A 21,866-nucleotide genomic window follows, 5' to 3' on the forward strand; every position below is an offset into this window, starting at 1 on the left:
GCTCACGGGATCGGATGAAGGCACGAGACGGACACGATCCTGTTTCCGTGATCCCAGGAGAAGATCCCGCGCACAATACCAGGAAGAGAATCCTCGTACGATTAAATGCCCCAGCAGCTATAAAAGAAGGGGGGGCCCTCACCTTGAGAGGTACGAAACAAATTCCTCCTAAAAATCTTTCAATACTTTGAGACCCCGAGTCCAGGCCTGACTTTGGCATCGGAGGGTCCCCTGCTCGAGCCAGGGTCTCCTTTGTTTTCTTTCTGTGCAGGCATACAAGGGTCCAGGAGGACGAACCAGATAATTGCATCAACAATCACTATACAAAAAACTACAGCAATCATGTGCTCCCAAACATCCAAGTGGACTTGAGACCTCTAATTTAAGAGGTTCCACTACCTATATGCCTGTATGGCTCAGCCTGCTAGGCCATCTAAATACATTATCTGTATGTTTTATGGCTTAGTCTTACTATCACCTGTCTACAATATCATATCCACACCTCATATGCAGATCGGTTCCTCTGCGTAGATCTTAGGCTATTGGTGGATTCCCGTATCCACTTAGGTCCGTGGATCCCTGATTGTGAGGCCAACTGTGATATACTTTTCTTAAATCCACACCATTGATCCGTTTCACTATATCATTTTAAGGACAATACAAAAAATGCAGCAGATAAAAATCTCAGGTGGACCACACCACAGGAAAGAGTGTTGACTGATCCTTAAAAACTTATTGTGAGCCACTCAAGTATTGGATGAACCTGATATTTCTGTAGTCCCTTCATCCAAGTCTTCTGACTTAATCAATGGGTTGAATGACAAATAAACATTGCTGTGGCCCCTAAGAAGTTTTTAACGGTGTAAGTTCAATCACCACTGTTTACCTTGGTGTGCTCTACCTGAGATTTGGATGATCTGCTGCATTTTTCGGCTCATGCCCGAAAATGAGTGGAGAAGTGATTGGATGGTGTGGATATAAGACAAGTACATCACGTTCAGCCCCATAGTCAGGGATCCACCGAAACCCAGTCCCTATTCTGCTAATCAAGTTGGTCACACGTGTCCGAAACAAATAAAACCAAAGAGACATTGTGTAGCCGTCCATTTGTTTCGTTTTATCTAGCCTTCCATCCGTCGCGTTAGTTGTTGTTGTTTTAGCCGTCTGTTTGTTTCGTACTGCACAGACACATGATTGAAGGGATCAGGATGCCCTTCAGGATGCCATACAAAAATAGCACTGATGAGATGATCCAATCTATCCTTTACTCGGCCTTATCTTCAGTTAATGTAATCAATATGACTCTTTAGAAACACAACCAATGCATGATGGGTTGAAATATTGTTTTTCTATAAACAATATTGACCGTCTTTTGACTGATTGCAGGAGCCATCTTCCATCTTCCATCTTCTTCTTTCTACAAGCTCTCTATTCATTCCGGTATGTACTCGATCTTGACCTTCCAATCTTGGATCTTATTGATCATAAGCTTCAATCATTTTATTGATGTGATTCTTTCTTTTGTTTTCTTACGCACCCAAACACATCACAATGGATACTCAAACCCATGACCTTAGAGGTGAAACTCTTGTGAGTCTACCATTAAGCCAAGATTAACTGATGTCTTTTGATGTTTGGACTATCCATACGTGTTCAAAGTCGTTTATTCCATTAGATCTTATTTCATTACTGTACAAAAACTGCAACAATAAGGTGGTCTTAAATATCCGTTACTTGAGTCATCTTTAATGAACAATCTCGTCCATCAATTTCTGCAACCCACTAAATGGACGGTTTAAATAATCTGATATTATGATTTTTCAAGGCTGCCTGTGAAGAGCAAGCTGGACCTAATGGACGGTCCGGATACTTGATTTGGATGCCAATGATTCCAATTGCAGCTATGTGCATGGCAAGGTTTCCATGCATAGAGCCCACTAGATTATTTCTCAATTAGAATGTGTGGTTCAACATGAGGTAATGGATTCCGAGTATCCATTGTGGTGAAATCCCACTTGGTGTGGGTGTATGGGTGTGCGTGCATGTGTAAAAAACTGTGTCATTCTATCATTTAGGTTTTTGTATTAAGTTGTTCATGGTGACTAGGAGTGGATTAAATTTAAGGGCCTGTTTGAATTTTCAGTCCTCCCTAAATGTACAGTAAATAGGCAATTATTATTATTTTAGTTTATTTGAAAATCAGGTTGTATTTTCATCTTAAAAACCAGTTCAAAAAGATTGACTTAAATCTTCGGGCCCCACTGTAATATGTGAGATATATCCACGCTGTCCATTGGGTTTACCAAAACATTTTGGGATGTGACTCAAAAAATTAGGCAATCCAAAGCTCAAGTGGCCCACACCAAGAAAAACAGTAGCCTTAAAATGTCCATAGTTGAAAGTTGTTACATGTATGGGGTCCACATTGATGTCTATTGGTCATCTAATCGGTTCATAAGGTTAGATAGACATGGATAGGTAGAAAACACAAGTACCAGGTTGATCCAAAACTTTTTTGGGGCCTTTTGGTTTCTATGGATTGGCGTTCAATTCCCACTATTTCCTATGGTGTGGTCCACTCGAGTTTTGGATATGCCTCATTTTTGGGTTCATGTCCTAAAATCAGATGGCATATATAACGGATGGATGGTGTGGATATGACATGTACATCACGGTGGGCCCCCACATTTATTTGGTATTGGTGCTCGATTTTAGTGTTGACATGTCAGCCTTGGGAGTGATGTAATTATTACTTATTTACAAAGTATTTACATGGTATATTTGAAAAATCAAATAGCCCTAAGTGGGGATGTACACGAACCGAGTTAGTTCAGTTAGCTCTCTCGACTCGACTCGAAAAAGCTTGATTTGACTCGGTTTAAAGTTGAGTTCGAGCTGAGTCGAACTGATTTTTTGAGCTCGAAATTTTTTTAACCGAGTTCAAGCTTGCCCGAGCTTAACTCAACTCGAATCGAACTCAGATTGAACCGGTTCAATGACTCTATTACTTTGATATTGATGTTGCTCACCAAGTGTTTGATGAAATGACCCAACAAATTATCAGCTGGTGGCAAAGAAGGTATGTATATAAAACAAATACCATTTTTTTTCCTTAATTTTGATGTTGCTTATAAGGTGTTTAATGAAATTCTTGTAAACAACTGTTGATGTTTTACATACAGTGAGAAATTGAAAGTACATTCCATGTGTTTGTGAAAATATCTCAGAGACTCAATCTTGGCTCGAATTGGCCCGAGCTACTGACCAAGCCGAGTCGAGCTGGCTAGTCAGGCTCGAGGACGTAGCCAAACCGAGTTCGAACTGAGGTCAGCTAGTGGCCGACTCATGTACAACCCTAGCCCTAAGTGAATTTTACAAAATACCACTTCATTAATATCATTTTTACATCTTAATACCTTTTAAAATTAACTTTTTTATTAAACTACCTTATTAATCAAGATAATTGTCAAAGGCCTTCCATCAGTTATTTTTCTTTCATTTCTATCATGTTTATATATATATATATATATATATATATATATATATATATATATATATATATATATATATATATATATATATAAAATAAAATGTCAAAATGCCCATCGTATTGCTAACTTAATTACTTGAATGTAAATACTGACGTCCAGAATACACACTAACGTTTACTATGTCGAAGTGGCAAAGTTTTGTGGGCCTCAACATGATTATATACACACCGTCTATATCCATTTTGCCCGGTCATTTTAGGGCAGGGGCCTAAAAAGGAGGCAAATCCAATGCTCAAGTAGACCACTATGAAGATAGTGGGGACAATGATGCCCACCGTTGAAACCTTCTTAGGGCTACCATGATGCTAATTTGCCATCCAACCAGTTCATAATATCACACAAAGCTGGATTATGAAAGAACAAGAATATCGGCTTGATCCAAAACTTTTTGCCGCGCAAGAAGTTTTGAATGGTAGACGTTCATTTTTTGTAGCCCACCTAATGAAAGGTCTTTCTAATTTTTGGGCTAGCTTAGCATAGGCCAAGTGGGGTCAACATGATGAATGGCCCACATCTATCATACAAATGAGCCAAACTTGATCTTTGAGAGAGAGAGCTTGGTGAACGGAGACAAAGGTACGGGATATGGTGGGGAGAGAGGGAAAGATTGAGAGCAAATTTGGTGCTCCTCAGCCTCCCCAGATATGGTGGGGTGCACCTTGATGTATGTATTGTACATCTGCTAAGTCCATTCATTTTGCCAGATCGATCATTATAGGGCATGAGCCCAAAAATGAATCAGATCCAAATCTCAGATGGACCACACCATAGGAAACAATGGTGATTGACCATTAACACCTCGTGGGTCACAAGAGTTTTGGATCAAGCTGATATTCATTTTTGCCCTTTATCCAAGTTGTATGACCTAATCAACAATTTGGATGGAAAATAAACATTATGGGAACATTACAGTGGGCCTTAGGATGTTTTCAACAGTGGAGCATTTTAACCACTACTGTTTCCTATAGTATGGTCCACCTAAGATTTGGATATCTTTTATTTTTGAGATCATGCCCTAAAATGAGTTGACAAATGATGTAGAATGGGTCGCAAAATCGTTCATGATTAAGATGGACCGAATAAAAGAAGCCAATAAGGATTGAACACATTTAGTAATATAGTTTGACCAGTTGACAAATCTGGTCAACCGGTCGAAATTCCTCCAAAAATTCTATATTGCTTGCTAGCTGATTTCTTCCAATTTAGATAAGTCCAAATATTGTTTGAAAGGTCAAAATATTGTTTCAGATTGCTTGCTTGATGGCTGATCTATGCCAGTTTAGAGAGGTCGGCAGATCTTGTCGATAGCTCGAAATCTATTTCAACAGGTCGACGGGTTGAAAATCATAAAATTTTCGGTTTAAATCTCTGGACACTTTTTTGTTGTTTTGACAGGTCGACGGATGCGGAAAATTTACACAATTTTTTGAATTTTTTTCCTAGTTTGATTAGAACTCTTTGATTATGTTTTTGGGATTTATTTAGGGTTATTTGAAAGGGTTAAACTCACTTTTATTATGGATTCAATCAATAAACTTCCTAACAATTTTCTTATTTTCTCTCATGGATTCGAGAAACCTCTCATGGATTCAAGAGTACCATGTGGATTCAAGGTATTTATCAATTGAGGAAGACGGTAATCGACCTCATTACGTCCTTCCCTGCGTCAATTAGTATCAGAGCGAGGCTTTCTCCTCAAATATATGGCTTCTAATGATGGGTCAGGCAACACTCCCATAAACGGTGCTCCAGGGAATTTTAATTTCCTTAACAGTGGCGGGTTTCAAAGCGACATAGTCATCAATTGCATGACGGAGGCTATAGGGCAGCTCTGTGTTTGTGGCGGTGATCCACCCGCCTGAGGAGGTGGGATCTGACAATGAGGAGATCGACGACATGATCCTCCAATATCCAAGACAAGGAGGCGATTGAGTAGATCGGGCAGATCGAAAATTCAGGATGAAAGTAGATCTTCCTAACTTCAATGGCTAACTTCATATTGAGGATTTCCTCGATTGGCTTTCTGAAGTTGAGTGATTCTTCGACTATATGAAAATTCTTGAAGCGAAGAAGGTTAAGCCTGTGGCTTAAAAGTTAAAGGGAGAAGCTTCATCTTGGTGGGAGCAACTTCATCCCGTACGGACGAGATAGATTAAAACACCAATCTGCACATGTCAGTGGACAAAGCAATTGCTGCGTGCGCGATTCCTCCCTAACGACTACGATCAGGTATTGTTCTAATAATACCAAAAATGTCGGCAGAGTAGTCGGTCGGTGAGAGATTACGTAAAAAATTCTACTGCTTGGCAGCATGGAACGATTTGGTCGAAACTGAATCACTACAAGTTACTTGATTCAATGGTCGGTTGAATGTTGCGATCTAGGATCGGGTTCAGATGCAACTCGTGTGGATGATAAATGAAGTGATCAAGTTAACCACATGAGTGGAAGCGCAACTTGAGTGTCCCAACACACAAACTTATCCTACCACTAGGGTCACCGCGGTGAGTCCATCCTAGGGAGCTCCACAGGCGGAAGGGAAAGAACTTATAAGGGTGCACTCAACCTCCTACACCAGTGAACCGAGATTCAGGAAGCGAGCAAGTTAGACCCCAAAGGGGCATGTCCACTATTGTCGGTCTGGGTAGGATCTTGAACCCCTATGGTTGGCCAAGGCTCAACCATTGTTATCGTTGTGGCCAACCAAGTCACTTACCAAACACTTACCCTAACGACAAGTTTTTAACCTCGGCATCAATAATGATTTTACTGGAAACACCGATGAAGACTTGAATGTTGATGAATTGGAGCACATCATAGAGGATGAAGAGGATGAGGCAGATTGGGTTACGCATGATCATGGTGAGTTGCTTGTTGTGAGGTGACTATTGTATGCATTAAGGAAGAAGGTAGACCCACAGTGACACAACATCTTCTGAACTAGGTCTATGTGAATCGAAAGGTCTGTGATTTGATTATCGATAGTGGGAGCATCAAGAACATCATTTCCAAGTTCATGGTGGAGAAATTACAGCTGGAAACAGAGCATCATCCTTCCCCATACACGATCGGGTGGATTAAGAGGTCAGTGAAACGAATGTAACAAAACAATACATGATAACTTTTTCAATTGACAAACATTATAAAGGTCAAGTTGTATGTAACGTTGTTAACATGGAGGCCTGTCACATTCTACTTGGTCCTCCAACCGTGACGCCACTCATAGAGGATAAGATAATGTGTACATTTTTGTAAAGGATAGCTGGAAAACTATACTAGCCCCTTTGGACCTAGAAGAGCCACTCAAAGCTTCTAAAGTTGAGGGGTGTTCTCTCCTAAACATATGAGACTTTGTGGAGAAATTCAAAAAGACGGGACAAACCTATGCATTAATTATAAAAGGAAAAGAACTCGAAACTGCCATCATTCCTAAGAAACTAAAACGCTTATTACATAAATTTAAATAAATTTAGCTCAACAACCTTCTCGATGGATTCTCCCACTCGGGATATTCAACATTATATTGACCTTGTCCCAAGTCCAGCTTACCCAATTGTGCTCAATATTGGATGATTACGAAGGAGTGTGATATTTTGCAAGGACAAGTGAAGGAGTTGATCTGTAAAGGCTTATTCCAAGAAAACATGAGCCCATGCGTCGTTCCTACCCTATTAACTTCTAAGAAAGATAAGAGTTGGAGCATGTACATCGATAATCGGGCAATCAATAAGATTACCATAAAGCACAAATTTTCCATACTATGGTTGAACGATATGTTTGATATGTTAGAAGGTGCAAAGCTATTTTTTTAAATTATATTTAAGAAACAGCTACCATCAGATCCGAATATGGCCAAGTGATGAGTGGAAGACAACTTTTAAGACCAAGGATGGATTGTACGAATAGTTAGTCATGCCCTTCAGTCTTTCATACGCACCTAATAAATTCATGAAGTTGATGAACCAAAATTTGAAGCAATTCATAGGGTGGTTCATAGCGGTCTACTTCGATAATATTTTGATATACAGTCAGGATGAAGCAAGCCATATGGGACACCTCAAATAGGTCCTTCAAGTGCTCACCGCAAACAAGATGTGTCTCCATAAAAAAAAAAAATGCAACCTTTTAATCATTAGCCTATTATTTTTGGGCTTTTTCATGATGTTTACGGGCATCCGACTAGACATTAAATAAGTGAGAGCCATCAGGGAATGGCTAGTTCCAATAAACATCTATGAAGTATGGAGTTTTCATAGGTTGGCGACATTCTATCATTAGTTCATAAATAATTTCAACATCATTGTGTCATCGATTACAAATTGTATGAAGAAAGAACTATTTCAGTGGACTAAGGAAGCTAATAGGATATTTGCTGAAATCAAGCACAGATTGTCCATAAGACACTCTTAAATCTACAAGGCACCCTTGCATCTACAAGAGGTTTCTCGAATCCACGAAAGAAAATAAGAAAATTCTTAAGAAGTTTATTGATTGAATCCATAATAAAAATGAATTTCACCCCTTTAAATAACCTTAAATAAACTCTAAAGACATAATCAAAGAGCTCTAATTAAATTATGAAACAAATTCAAAAATTCACATAAATTTTCCACCTCTGTCGACCTGTCGTCGACCGGTTGAGTCAATAGATCTAAACAATAAATTTTATTTTATTTTATTTTTTTAAAAAAAGTATCCAGAGATTTAAACCAGAAATTATATGATTTTCGACCTATCGAACTGGATTTCGACCTGTCGATCTAGATTTCGACCTGTTGACAAGATCTGTCAACCTGTCTAAATTAGCAGAAATCAGCCAATTGGCAATCTAGAACAATAATTCGACTTGTTGAATAGTATTTTGATCTGCCTAAACCGGTAGAAATCAGCAACAAGCAGTTCGGAATTTTTAGCAGAATTTAGACCTAGATTTGTCTACCCGTCAAAGAATCTATTCGATCCTTCTTGACTTCTTTTCTTCGGTCCATCTTAGCCATGAACGAGTCCGCAACCCGTTCTACATCAACAAAATAAATGTACGAAATGAATATATAATACATACATCAAGGTAAGCCCCACGGTCAGGGCTTGAATGTGTTGGGGTGAGGTTAGGACATACTTAATTTGCTCCTTGCCTATTGACGGCCTACAACAGCCCGTTGAAAAGGAAGCCGGGTAGGGCCTATCATGATGTACGTTTGCCAGAAATCCACCCCGTCCATCTGTCTTTTTAGATCATGTTAGGAAATGAGGCCAAAAATGAGATAACTCCAAAATTCAAGTGGGCTGCAGGATAGGAAAAGGTGGGTATGAAATGCCTAACGTTGACACCTCCCTAGGTCTATTATGATGTTTTATATGCCATCCATACCGTTCATATGGTTGGAAACAAGTTCCTCGTTTGATCACCCAATTGCATGTGTTCCATGATCTCTCTGCACAATTAGTCATGACCTGATCGATGGTTCCTGCCTGTAGTAATTCTGAATTTGATGAGAAATTGATGGTAAAGTTCTGTGGGCCTTGGCGAGGGAGGTAATAATCTAAAAATGGGACTTTTCTTTAATAAAATCTTGATTTTAGATCTAGTAATAGAATGATGCCTGAATCCATTTATGATCCTGAGTTTCAAGGCACATGACACTTTTGCTTGGGTCGAGGTTGCCACTCCGCTCTGAGATGGATCAAAGTCGAGTGAGCTCATTCCTACTTGGATGAACTAAAAATACAAAAACATTAGCCTGATCCAAAACTTTTGTGACATTTAACCCTCATTGTTTCCTATCACGCAGTCCACTTGATTTTTATATTTGCCCTATTCTTGGCCCATGTCCTAAAATGATATGGAAAAATGGATAGATGGGGTGGATTTCTCACAACCTTCATGGTGGACCTCACCTAGTTTTCCTGTTGCGAAAAGTTCATGCATTCGACTGATGCTGCTATTAGTGAAGGGCTACGGGTCGGTGCTCTGTGGGCCTGACCATGATGTATGTGTTTTATCTATATCGTCCATTTATTTTTTTCATATTATTTTAGGGTATAACCCCAAAAATGACTCATATCCAAATCTCAGGTGGACCACACCCAAGAAAACAGTGGTGAGGGAACACCCATCATTAAAAACTTCCTAGGGTGTACTGTAATGTTTACTTGCAATCCAACCAATTGATTAGGTCACGCATACTTAGATGAAGGGAAAGCACAAGTATAAGCTTGATTCAAAACTTTCATGACCCCCAATAAAGTTTTTAATGGTGGGCACTCAATGACTATTTTTTCCCATCGTGTGTTCCACTTGAGATTTGGATTTGGCTCTTTTTTTTCTCATGCCAAATGGATGGATGATATGGATAAAACACATACATCATGGTGGCGGCCATAGAGCACTGAGGCCCATATTGTCGGTGGGCAATCTCATTCAGAAAGAAGACTCTTGGTGTTTTTTTATAAAAAAATTAACAATAAATAAATCATAAGTTACTTGGTGTGTAACTTAATCGATTTTATCTTAGTTCTGTTCATGAGGCATCGTGTAAAATTGGGCTTGTTATCTGCCCTAGCCAGAACGGTAGCATAACACCATCTATCATTAATGATGCTAAGCAAATACCATACAATTTAGTAGCCATATTAACAATGTATATGTTCCAATAACAACTCAGGTACATTAGGTGGACTATGAAGTAACATTGTAATCAAGTTGCTTTGTTCGTACTTTTTTTTTTTCCACCATAGTTTTTTCACTCTATAAAACTCGCCCAAGTAACTTAACACTCGGTCAGTCTAATAAGTTAGTATATGACATAGCTGAGTTTATAGAGAACTTAACAAGTCTTGTAACAAAACTCAGGTAAGATCTTTGTTTATGTAAGAGAAGGTGGGTTCAAACCTCCACTCCTTTTTTTTAAAATCAAAACTTGTCACTCGATAAAACTCGACCAATAACCCAAAACTTGGCAATCCCACAAAGTTAGTGAAAAATTCGGGTGAGTTTAAGGAAACCCAACCAGTCTTGTAACAACTTTAGTCATATAGGAACATGGCACAATTTATGCTAATTCGAGTTCATGACAAAGCTGTGTTCTGAGTTAATTCGTCAAGTTTCTTAATAATACATTAGGCTTAAAGGAAAATGATTGAAAAATAAATGGAAATATGTTTGTTAAAGGAATACTTGTGCAATTACTTTCTTGCAGCCAATTTAATTGCAATATTTTCTACTTAGTTTTTAGTTTTTACTCTTTCCCTTTACCTAGTTTTGAATTCCATTTTCATAAAGGGATGATACTATTTCACAGGGAAATGGCAGATGCTGTTGTCAGTGTTCTCCTGGATAATTTGTTGTCAATACTCGTAACCGAAGGTCGTCAGCTACTTGAGTTTGATGACCAATTTGAGGAAACAAAGGAGGAGCTTCAGTACATGCAGAGCTATCTCAAGGAAGCTGATCAGGTGAAGAGAAGAGATATGAATGAGATTCTCAAGAGGGTAATGAGCAATTTAAGAGAGTTGGTATATGATGCTGAAGATGTAATAGCAGATTGTCAGCTTCTATTCCTGAAAAAACATGAAGGGTGTGCACCAAATTTTACAAGTTATTGGTTTCCTACTCATTTGAAATCCCGTCATCAGTTGGGAAAGCGGCTGAGGAATATAAATCAAGGGGTAAGGAAGGTGAAGAAGAATATGAAGTCCTACTTGCAAACAGCTCCTCGCCAACCTGGCAAAGATGAAGATGGTGGGAATATGGGAATGACCTACCCAATCCTGATGCATGAAGCTGAAATGGTGGGATTAGAAGATGACTCAACAAAGATTATAAATTGGATCTTAGAAGCGGATGGACCCTCAATGGCGATTGGAATAGCTGGAATGGGGGGAATTGGTAAAACCACACTCGCTCAAAAGATATGTGATAGTGGGAGGGTGAAAGACTCTTTTAGGTACTCGCTTTTTGTTACTGTTTCTCAGAGTTTCAAATTGGATGAATTGCTGAAGAAAATGCTCGGGAAACTAAATGTAGAAGAAGGATCTATGAGGGGAAAGGATGTTCGTGACCTGTTGGAAAGGCTTAAGGCTAAGTTAGATGATAAGTACTTGATAGTTTTGGATGATGTTTGGGAAACAGATAAAAACGGATGGTGGGAAAGCTTGGAGTCCGCTTTGCCCAAAGTGAGTGGTAGCTATGTCATTGTTACAACAAGGAATGAAGAGGTTGCTAAATCAATGGGAGCTGCCGGCAGACACATACACTATCCCCAAACTCTTTCAAAAGAAGACAGTTGGTCCTTATTTAGCAAAGTAGCTTTTGCAAGAAATGGAGGTAAGTGCGCCAAGCCAGACTTGGTGGAAGTTGGTAAGGAGATAGTTGTGAGGTGCAGAGGGCTTCCTTTGGCAATCAAGGTTGTGGGCGGAATGATGTTTATGAAAGGTGATTCTATCCATGAATGGAGGCGAATATCAGAGCACCTAAAGGAGGAGTTGGAAATCAGTAAGAAAGATGAGCCAGTCATTTCATGTCTAGAGTTAAGCTATGAAGAGCTCCCAACACACTTAAAACCTTGCTTTTTGTGCTTTGCCATGTTTCCTGAAGATTTTGAAATTTATGTTGATGACATGGTTAACTGGTGGATTGGTGAGGGTTTTGTTTGGGGAAAAAATGGGAAAACGGCATTTGAGATAGGAGAAGAATGTCTTTCAGAATTATTTAATCGATTTTTGATACTTGGAGTGGAAAAAGATCATTTTGAGAGAAGCTATGTTAGGTGCAAAATGCATGATATGGTTCGAGATATGGTAATAAGAATTGCAAGAGATGAGAGCTTTTTTGTGAGGTTGGACTGTGGAGGTAGTCCCGCATTCCGTGAGCAGTCTCGTCGTTTGGGAATTGTGGGGAATACAGCTGTAGAGAGCATCAGAAACAGTCCCACCAAGCTGCGGACGTTGGTTGGGATGGGCATTCAGAGCATAGAGATGATTGCAAGTCTAAAAGCAAAACAATGCGAAGTAAGGTGGTTGAGGGTGTTATCTCTTTCACTGTCAGACTGGAATCTCGATCTAGGTGTGGTGTGCAGCGATTGGTTGAGTGGGATAGGGTCATTACATCACCTCGTTTATCTTAACATACAGAGGAGTTCTGCCTTGATATCACTGCCCGATGCAATCGGAAATCTTCGTAATCTTCGGATTCTACGTTTATGGAACTGCCCGAATTTGAAAAGGCTTCCTGTGTCAATCACAACATTAGAGAAGCTAACAGCTATCCAAATTGAGTTGTGTTCTTTAGAATGCATGCCGGAAGGGCTTGGAAAGCTTTCAAACCTCGAACGGTTAGGATGGTTTAGTCCTGTGAATAAAAATGGATCAGGTATTTCGGAGTTGAAGAGCTTGACAAAACTTAGAGAACTTAGGATGGGGATAAAGTCAGTGGAAGAAATAGAAGAAGGGGAATGGCATGTGTTATCAATGCTCCAGTATCTGCAAATTCTAAGGTTAGATTTTGGGGGAATTTCTGTTGAAAGAGATGGAGTTGTAAGGAAGATCGAAGGTGAGCTTTCTCCTCCTCTTAAATCCCTCAGAGAGTTGTATCTTATTTACTGGCCAGGAGAAAGGACACCTGCGTGGCTCAGTCCTACTTCCCTTCCCAATCTTCAGTTTCTTTTGATTTGGAGAGGAAGGATTAGGGAGATGGGTCCCAGATTTTGGGACAGCGAGAGTGGCGTATGGAAAGTGGAGGTCTTGGTGCTACAATGTTTGTACGAATTGGAAGCGGAGTGGCAGAGGATGCGAAGGGTAACGCCGTCTTTAAGACTCCTCAAGGTTTACAACTGTCCGAAGCTCAAGTCATTCCCATTCGATGTTACAAAGTATACTTTGGAGGAGGAGAAATGGAGGAGAGAAGAAGAAGATTCAGGTAATTAACGGGTAACCCAAACTGTATTAATTTTGTACATCCAAAACCATTTGTGAAGCCTGCGTTAGAGGCATTGAAGAGGCGATTCGCGACCACTGCACTATGCCACGCCGGACGCGGACTGCGTCCTACGGACTCCTACCCCCGCCCGTCTTTAGCCACGAACGGACAGTTTCGTGGGTGGGCCCACTGTGACCTATCGGTTTATCCACGCCGTCCATCCCTCCCCTCGGATCATTTTAATGTTTGTACACAAAATTGAGGTAAATCCAACGCTCAAGTGGACCACAACAAATAATAAGCTTGGTTGCATTAAATGCGCAAAGCATTAGATGTCGTTTGCATTAAATGCGAGAGTCATCTGTAGTGTGGTCCGCTTGAGCGTTGGATCTGCCTGAATTTTGTACTTGCGATTAAAATGATCCGATAGGAGAGATAGACGGCGTGGATAAACCGATATATCACAGTGGGCCCGCCCACGGAACTGCCCGTTCGTGGCTAAAGACGGGCGGGGGTAAGACGCAATCCGCGTCCATGCCACGCCATACTTTCTTTTTTTTTTTTCCTCGTACGTGTGCCGCGAATGACAGACGCGGATTTCCTGCCAAAGGGACGCGGATCAGCTACTGACAGGTTGAGCCGCGAGACTCGCTACTGAAGTGACGTCACCAAGTTATGTGGGCCCAACCATGATGTATGTGTTGTATCCACACCGTCTATCCATTTGTAGAGATCATTTTATGGCATGAGACAAAGAATGATGGAGATCAAAGGAAGTAGTGGACCCCACCATAAAAAACAGTGGGAGAGTGACGGCCACTGTTGAAACCTTACTAAGGTCCACCATGGTGCTTATTTGAGATCCAGCCTGTTCATAAGTTAACAAAGACATAAAATAAGGGAAAACACAAATATAATCTTGATCAATAACTTTTGTGACCCTTACAAGTTTTTAACCATGGATGTCATTCTCCCCACTTTTTTCTGTGATGGGGTCTACTGGAGACTTGGATCTCATTCATTTTTTGGATCATGCTTTAAAATTATCTCTCCAAATGGATGGACGGTGTGGATACATAAAATACATCATTGTGGGGCCACAAAACTTAGTGACGTCACTTCAGTAGCCGGCCTCGCTACTCAACTAGTCAGTATCTAATCCGCGTCCCTGCTAAAGCCTTTAGCAAGAAGTTCCTGCCCTGGGAACCAGGTGGGCTACTCTCATATTTTTTAGAAATCCTCTCCGTCCAATGCTCAAGTGAGCTGAAAACGTGATAATTGAACGTCCACGGTTGAAATATTCGTGGGACTAAAAAAGTTTTGAATCATGCTATTATTTGTGTTTTCAGATCATCCCAACACAAATGACGTTATTAACGGTATGGATGTCATGTAAACATCACTATCAAACCTAGGGAGATTTCAACGGTAGAAATTTTCCTAACCACCTTTTCCTTTAGTAAGGCCCACTTGAGACTTGTATCCCGCTAAATTTTATTTTCTTCTCCTAAAATGAGATCAAAAAACGGATGGACGGAATGGATTTCCGAAAAGCATGACGGTGGACCTCACCTAAGTTTCAAGCGCAGGTTCGCAGGAAATCCGCGTCGGCGAATAACCCATTCAATGTGGACGCTGATTGCGTCCGTAGCGGAAACGGATTGGTACTCCCCTGCCACCTGCCACTGTGGCTGATGGTCGGTGCTATGTGGGGTCCACCTTGATGTATGTTCTTCATCCATTCCGTTCATCCACTTTTAAAGATCATTTTATTGCTTTAATCCAAAAATTAGAGGGAAATAAGTCTCAGATGGACCACACCACAGGAAAACAATATTGATTGGATATCTACCATTAAAATACTCCTAAGGCCCACCGTACTGTTTATTTGACATCAAATCTTTTGATTATAACATACGGACCTATATGAAGGGAAAAAAACAAAGATCACCTTGATCCAAAACTTTTATGGCCCCAAAAAGTTTTTAATGGTCGACACTCATTCAAAACTGTTTCATGTAATGTGGTCCACTTAAGATTCGGATATAACTAAATTTTTGTATCATAACCTAAAATAATATATAAAAATAGATGGACGGCATGGATGAAACACATATATCATGGTGGTCCCACAGAGAACCGACCACAGCCATTGGCTGGTGGCAGGGGGAGTAGCCAATCCGGTTCCGTCCAGAGCATAGCGTACTGAGTAAACTCCGCGGGCCCACTATAGATGTATGTATTCTATGAGTCCGGATTCGTATTCTATTCATACCGTTCAATTGTTTTTCAGATTACTTTAGAGCAGGACCCAAAATTGAATCACATCCAAAGTCGAAACGTTTAGTGTGGGGTGTAAAAATAAAAAAGTGGACCACAGTGGGGAGAATGACATCCACCATTGAAAACTTCCCAGGGCCCACAAAGGATGTTTATTTCTTATCCAACCAGTTAACAAGGTCACATAGACATGGATGAAGGGAAAATACAAATATCAGTTTGATCTAAAATTTGTGGCCCCCACAAAAGTTTCAATAGTAAGCATTCAATTTTCACCATTTCCTGTGGTGTGGTCCGCTTGAGTGCTTTGGATATGGTTCAATTCTAGGCTCATACCCTAAATTGAGCTGTCAAAACTGATGGACGGCGTAGATAAGACACCTACATCATCATGGGCCTCACAGAGTTTACTCAGTATGTAATCCGCTTCCTTTATCTCCTCCATGAATTCGCTGCAACCTTTTAATCTTTTTGCTTAATTCTTTATTTTCAAATCTTGGAATGTAATGATAGATATTACGTTCTCATAGCCAACCTCTATTGTCAACTTATCACTTTTGACAGACCTTACATGGAACTAATTAATATGCTGTTGGTCAAGCTATTTGATACTCTAGCCATGTTTCACACTTGATACACAGGCATTTAGAAGTGGTATCCGTAGCATTAAACCACTATCTCTAAATTATAGCCCAAATTTTAGATTGGTTCAACAATCCTAAACTCAAATGCAAGGACACTTTTTTGTTGAAATAAAAACATTGGATTTTTTTTCGTCAATCAATAAATGAAATAAGTGCCTTATTATCATGATGACACTTTGTTAGAGTATCTAAGTTTTATCGAACCATTGTCTTTTGGAAATAAAATTTAATTCTAGAGCTACTTTAGAATTTTGGCAATGTGGAATTTAGCTGGAATTTAATTTCTGATTTGAAGCCATTTACAACTCTTCCTGAAAAGCAACTTTTCAAATTCTTAGAAATAGGATTCAAAATCCAAAGTGTCAAACATGACACATTGAAATTCTCAAGAATCCAATTACTAGACTTGGATTCTTCAAATTTCTAGTTGCCAAACTAGCCTCAAGTTTCTTTGAAGATGTCTCTAACCTCTCTTCCATCTCTCTCTAACCTTCGAAGTTTCAGGTGCTGCCAAAGAGGAAGAAGAAGAGGAAAAAGAAGAAGGTATGTTTTTTCTTTTTTCATTTTCAATCATCTGTTACATTCTCTTCACACAATATTTTTTTGGTTTGAATGCCTTCACATAATTAAAACTGCTCAATGAACATCACAGATCCCACACATGTTTTGTATCTCCGAGAATGACAATTTTTGTGTCAGTATTTGTATACACCCTTTGATTTGATAAATAAACCCATTTCTTCTGCTTTTAGTCATATGATAATACAAATAAAAAGAAGATTCTGGTAATTAAAGGGTAACCCAAACTTTAGTAATTTTGTATATCCAAAACCATTTGTGAAGCCTGCGTTAGAGGCATTGAAGAGGCGATTCGGGAGCACTGCACTATGCCATGCCATACCTTTTTTTATTACTCTCGTACGTGTGCCGTGTTGGCAAGTGTGCCGCGAATTACCCATTCAATCTCCGGAAGCGGATTGCGTCCACGCCGTTCAATCTTCGGAGTAAACTGTGGGACCCATTATAGATGCATGTATTCTATTAGTCCGGATTCGTATTCTATTCACACCGTTCAATTGTTTTTCCAGATAACTTTAGGGCAGGAGCCAAAATTGAATCATATCCAAAGTCCAAAAGTTGAGTGTGGGGTGTAAAAAAAGGTGGAGCACATTGGGGATAATGACATCCACCGTTGAAAACTTCCCAGGCCCGCAAAGGATGTTTATTTTCGGACGAGGATTAGATAAGGGTTGAGTAGCGAGACATGAAGTGACATCACCAACTTCTGTGGGCCCCACCATGATGTATGTTTTGTATCCACTGTCCATCCATTTGGAGAGTTCATATTAGGGCATCATCCAAAGAATGAATCAGATCCAAATCTCTAGTGAACCCCACCACAGAAAACAGTGGGGAGAGTGACGCCCACCATTAAAAAGTTCTAAGGGCCACAACAATCAAGCTGATATTTGTGTTTTCCTCTTTTCTTGTTTGCGTTAACACATGAACAAGTTGGATCTCAAATAAACATCATGGTGGACCTTCAAAAGGTTTCAACGGTGGGCATCACTCTCTCTACTGTTTTCTGTGGTGGGGTCCACTCCAGCCTTGGATCTGCCTCATTCTTTGTAACATGCCCTAAAATGATCTCTCGAAATGTTTGGACGGTGTGGATACAAAATATACATCATGGTGAGGCCCACATAACTTGGTGACATCACATAGTCTCACGACTCCACCTGTCAGTAGCTAATCCGCATCCGTTTATTCCTTAACCAACCAGTTAACGAGATCACATAGACATAGATGAAGGGAAAATACAAATATCAGTTTGATCTAAAATTTCTGTGGCCCCCACAAAAATTTCAATAGTAAGCATTCAATTGTCACCATTTCCGGTGGTGTGGTGCGCTTGAGTGCTTTGGATATGGTTCAATTCTAGGATCGTACCCTAAAATGAGCTGTCAAAACTGATGGACAGCGTAGATAAGACACATACATCACCATGGGCATCGCAGAGTTTACTCAGTCAATCTGCTTCGTTTATCTCCTCCATGAATTTGCTACAACCTTTTAATCTTTTTGTTTAATTCTTTATTTTCAAATCTTGGAATGTTACGATAGATATTGCATCCTCATAGCCAACCTCTGTCAACCTATCACTTTTGACAGACCTTACATGGAACTAATATGCTGCTGGTCAAGCTATTTGATACTCTAGCCATGTTTCACACTTGATACACAGGCATTTAGAAGTGGCACACATGACATCAAACCACTATCTCTAAATTATAGCCCAAATTTTAGATTGGTCCAACAATCCTAAGCTCAAATTCAGGGACACTAGTTTGTTGAAATAAAAAACAACGGATTTTTTTTCTTCAATCAATAAATGTCCACCAATCTAATAGTCAAATAATCAAATAAGTGCCTCATTATCATGATGACACTTTGTTAGAGTATCTAAGTTTTATCAAATCATTGTCTTTTGGAATTAAAATTTAATTCTACAGCTACTTAAGAATTTTGGCGATGGGGAATTTAGCTGGAATTCAATTTCTGATTTTAAGCCATTTATAACTCTTCCTGAAGAGCAACTTTTCAAATTCTTAGAAATGGGATTCAAATTCCAAAGTGTCGAACATAACTTGACACATGAAATTCTCAAGAATCCAATTACTAGACTTGAATTCTTCAAATATCTATTTGCCAAATCACCCATAAGTTTCTTTAAAGATGTCTCTAACCTCTTTTCCATCTCTCTTCACTGTTTGAAGTTTCAGGTGCCGCCAAAGAGGAAGGAAGAAGAGGAGGAAAAAGAAGAAGGTATGTTTTTTCTTTTTTCATTTTCAATCACCTGTTACATTCTCTTCACACAACATTTTTTGGTTTGAATGCCATCACGTAATTTAAACTGCTCGATGAACATCTCAGATCCCACACATGCTTTGTATCTCCACATATGTAGAGAATGACAATTTTTGCCAGTATTTGTATACACCCATTGATTTGATAAATACCCCCATTCCTTTTGCTTTTAGTCATATAATAATACAAATAAAAAGAAGACAGTCAGGGTACATTCTTAGATTGATCTGAACCATTTATGTTCTTACCAGTACCATATAGATGTTACTTTATTTCAATCATACACCATTGAATATCCTAACCTTTGAATCTTGAATTTGAACACGAGTTGTTGAAAATTTTACTTTATTCATTTTCATTCATCAGAAGAAAAAAAAATAAAAAAAATAAAAATCTTCAAATTGCCCTTGTTGTTGGTGGAAAATGATTAGAAATATAAAAATTGGATGATCCTAGCTATTTGGTTGGAAGATTCCAAACCTATGGTTGAAAAAAAAAAAAAGAAGTTAATGGCCCACATTTGGTGAGAAGAGGAGAAGAAATTTAGTCTTGGATTACCTAATATCTTTTTTTTAGAACATGATCTGAGTGGGTCCTACTAGATGGACGGTCTCAATTGACACATGAGACATGACCATGACCCATGTAAAGTAAATGGGTTCTACTGGCTCTGCCTCATCAATTTTGTTGTTCCGTTAGGCTGTTACCATTTTCTTTTGTAGTGATATACCCACAGTACCTCCCCAATTTATGTATTGTACAGATAAGCTATATCCATCTGATGGTTCCAATGCATATGTGACCATAACAAAAACAGGTAGGGAAACTCATCAGGTGGGCCACACATGTATGAGAGAAAAGAAATAAATAAATGATTTACAAATGCATAGCAATGTCTCACAAGCCCAACTTGTTGGCAGTTTCTTCTGCTTAATCACTTTGGAGTGTTCACATTTGAGAAATGATCTAGCTGAGTAAGTGTATAGAAACCTTCACATGCACATGGATGCATTTGGCATCCAAGTCCCCCTATTTGGGTAATTGGTATATGACTCACTCTGATTTTCATCCAACTGTTTTCTTTGTGAAAGAACATCACTAGGGGAGATTACTGCCGCATGACTCGAGGAAAGGCGTCTTCTATCATATAGAGGCAACCCCAAAGTCCTGGCGCTTATCACCTGAGTTTTGTCTTCCAAAAGTCTATACAGTTCATCATGTGCTTTCTCGCCTTTAACTTCCTGTCTCCATTAATAAATCTGTGAACTCTAGTTCCTTTTTATGTTATATTTGTACCCAATAAACATTTGAAATTAGAACCTTCTGATATCTAGGGACATACTTGATTTCGCTATCAGATACATTTCATAGATGATGTTAGTAGATTTACATGGTATTTTTATTTGTTATGTATTCAGTGTTTTTTTCAAAGACTTAAATCCAACATTGAGAATATGTTTGAGTGCATAATGAAAATATTCAAACTAATGGTAGCAGTGAACACTGGAAATTCAAAACCTTTCTTGAAAAACATGTCATTGCTCACCGTTTCTCTTGTGCTCATACCCATGAGCAAACGGTCTCGTTGGTTCGGTAAGGTGGTCAATGCCCCCATCCCGCCTGTTATGCGAATCAATTCTGTCGTTTTCTCATTAACCGTCTATTTTCTTAAAACACACAGTAAATCCATTTAATTCTGTTTTTCATTATTAATTTCTTAAGGTTTTGTGTATGAATGTTTTAATTAATGGCTATGTAGTGGCTCATCCTCCTCACATGTGGCACAAATGTACATCTAGACCACCCAAAATTGTGGGGTCCAATTGTGGATGAAGCATATCTCTAAAATCACAATAATCATCCATTAATTGCTATCAAATGGATGGTTAAAACTAAAATATATAGTGGTCCAAATTTGAAGGGAAAAGTCAAATGATAAATATTATCTACTCGGTGAAAAATTTCATTTATCCTCCATTGATGGTTGGGTCAGCGATTTAGACAGTTTGGATTGACATGCAACTATGCAAGTGTGCAATCAAAGAGTCCCCACCATTTTTCAAATGGTACCAAGATAAGACTGATGGGACCCTCTCATTTGATCAGACATTATAGATAATAGATCATCCGACCGATGAGATTCAGGGCCGCCCATCCCTACGAACCATCACGATCCCCATGCACGAGATGGGGAGCATATGATGGGAATTGTTACTCTGTAGAAACACTCTCATTAAGGAATTACCCAAGGAAGAATTCTCAAATAGAATTAAAAAAGGGAAATGATATTGGTTCTGTGTTTTCTAACTACACATTCCTCTACTTTTGGTCAAGGTTTTTTTGTTCCAATTACTTACAGCAGTAGATAAGTTAACTTATCTCAGATAGGTAAGTTCGGTTTACGATCAGTTGTAAGTAACGCTTTTATTTATATTTACTTGATCACTTCAATTTAATAAGTAAAAATCAAGATAAGCTACTTGAGGCATAAGTAGCTCAAGTAACCTACGATCCAAACACCCCCCAAATGGAGTTCGGCAGATCTACCTTCTGCTGATTCAAGAGCAAGGCTGCCAAGAGAGCCGCTCGCCTAACAAAATTTTATAT

At 39.2% G+C, this 21,866-nt stretch overlaps 1 protein-coding gene across 11 annotated transcripts in view; it reads left to right on the forward strand.

The window, feature by feature from the left end:
• Window positions 1-20,655, forward strand: part of LOC131242079 (disease resistance RPP13-like protein 4) — a 115,430-nt gene extending 94,775 nt beyond the window's left edge. For 4 of the 11 annotated variants that reach the window (XM_058240538.1, XM_058240556.1, XM_058240547.1 and 1 more), the window contains 3 exons: window positions 1,387-1,440; window positions 10,853-13,467; window positions 19,169-20,655. In XM_058240538.1, coding sequence (XP_058096521.1) covers window positions 10,857-13,467; window positions 19,169-19,299 — 2,742 coding nt within the window. In that variant the 5' untranslated portion in view covers window positions 1,387-1,440; window positions 10,853-10,856 and the 3' untranslated portion in view covers window positions 19,300-20,655. Of the gene's footprint in view, window positions 1-1,224; window positions 1,441-9,053; window positions 9,542-10,852; window positions 13,468-19,168 lie in introns of those variants that run through there. The other 7 variants (XM_058240563.1, XM_058240523.1, XM_058240497.1 and 4 more) reach the window with 6 other exon arrangements.
• The last annotated feature ends 1,211 nt before the right edge of the window (window positions 20,656-21,866 follow it).

This window comes from Magnolia sinica, chromosome 1 (assembly GCF_029962835.1).
Source record: "Magnolia sinica isolate HGM2019 chromosome 1, MsV1, whole genome shotgun sequence".
In the NCBI taxonomy this organism is placed as follows: Eukaryota; Viridiplantae; Streptophyta; class Magnoliopsida; order Magnoliales; family Magnoliaceae; genus Magnolia; species Magnolia sinica.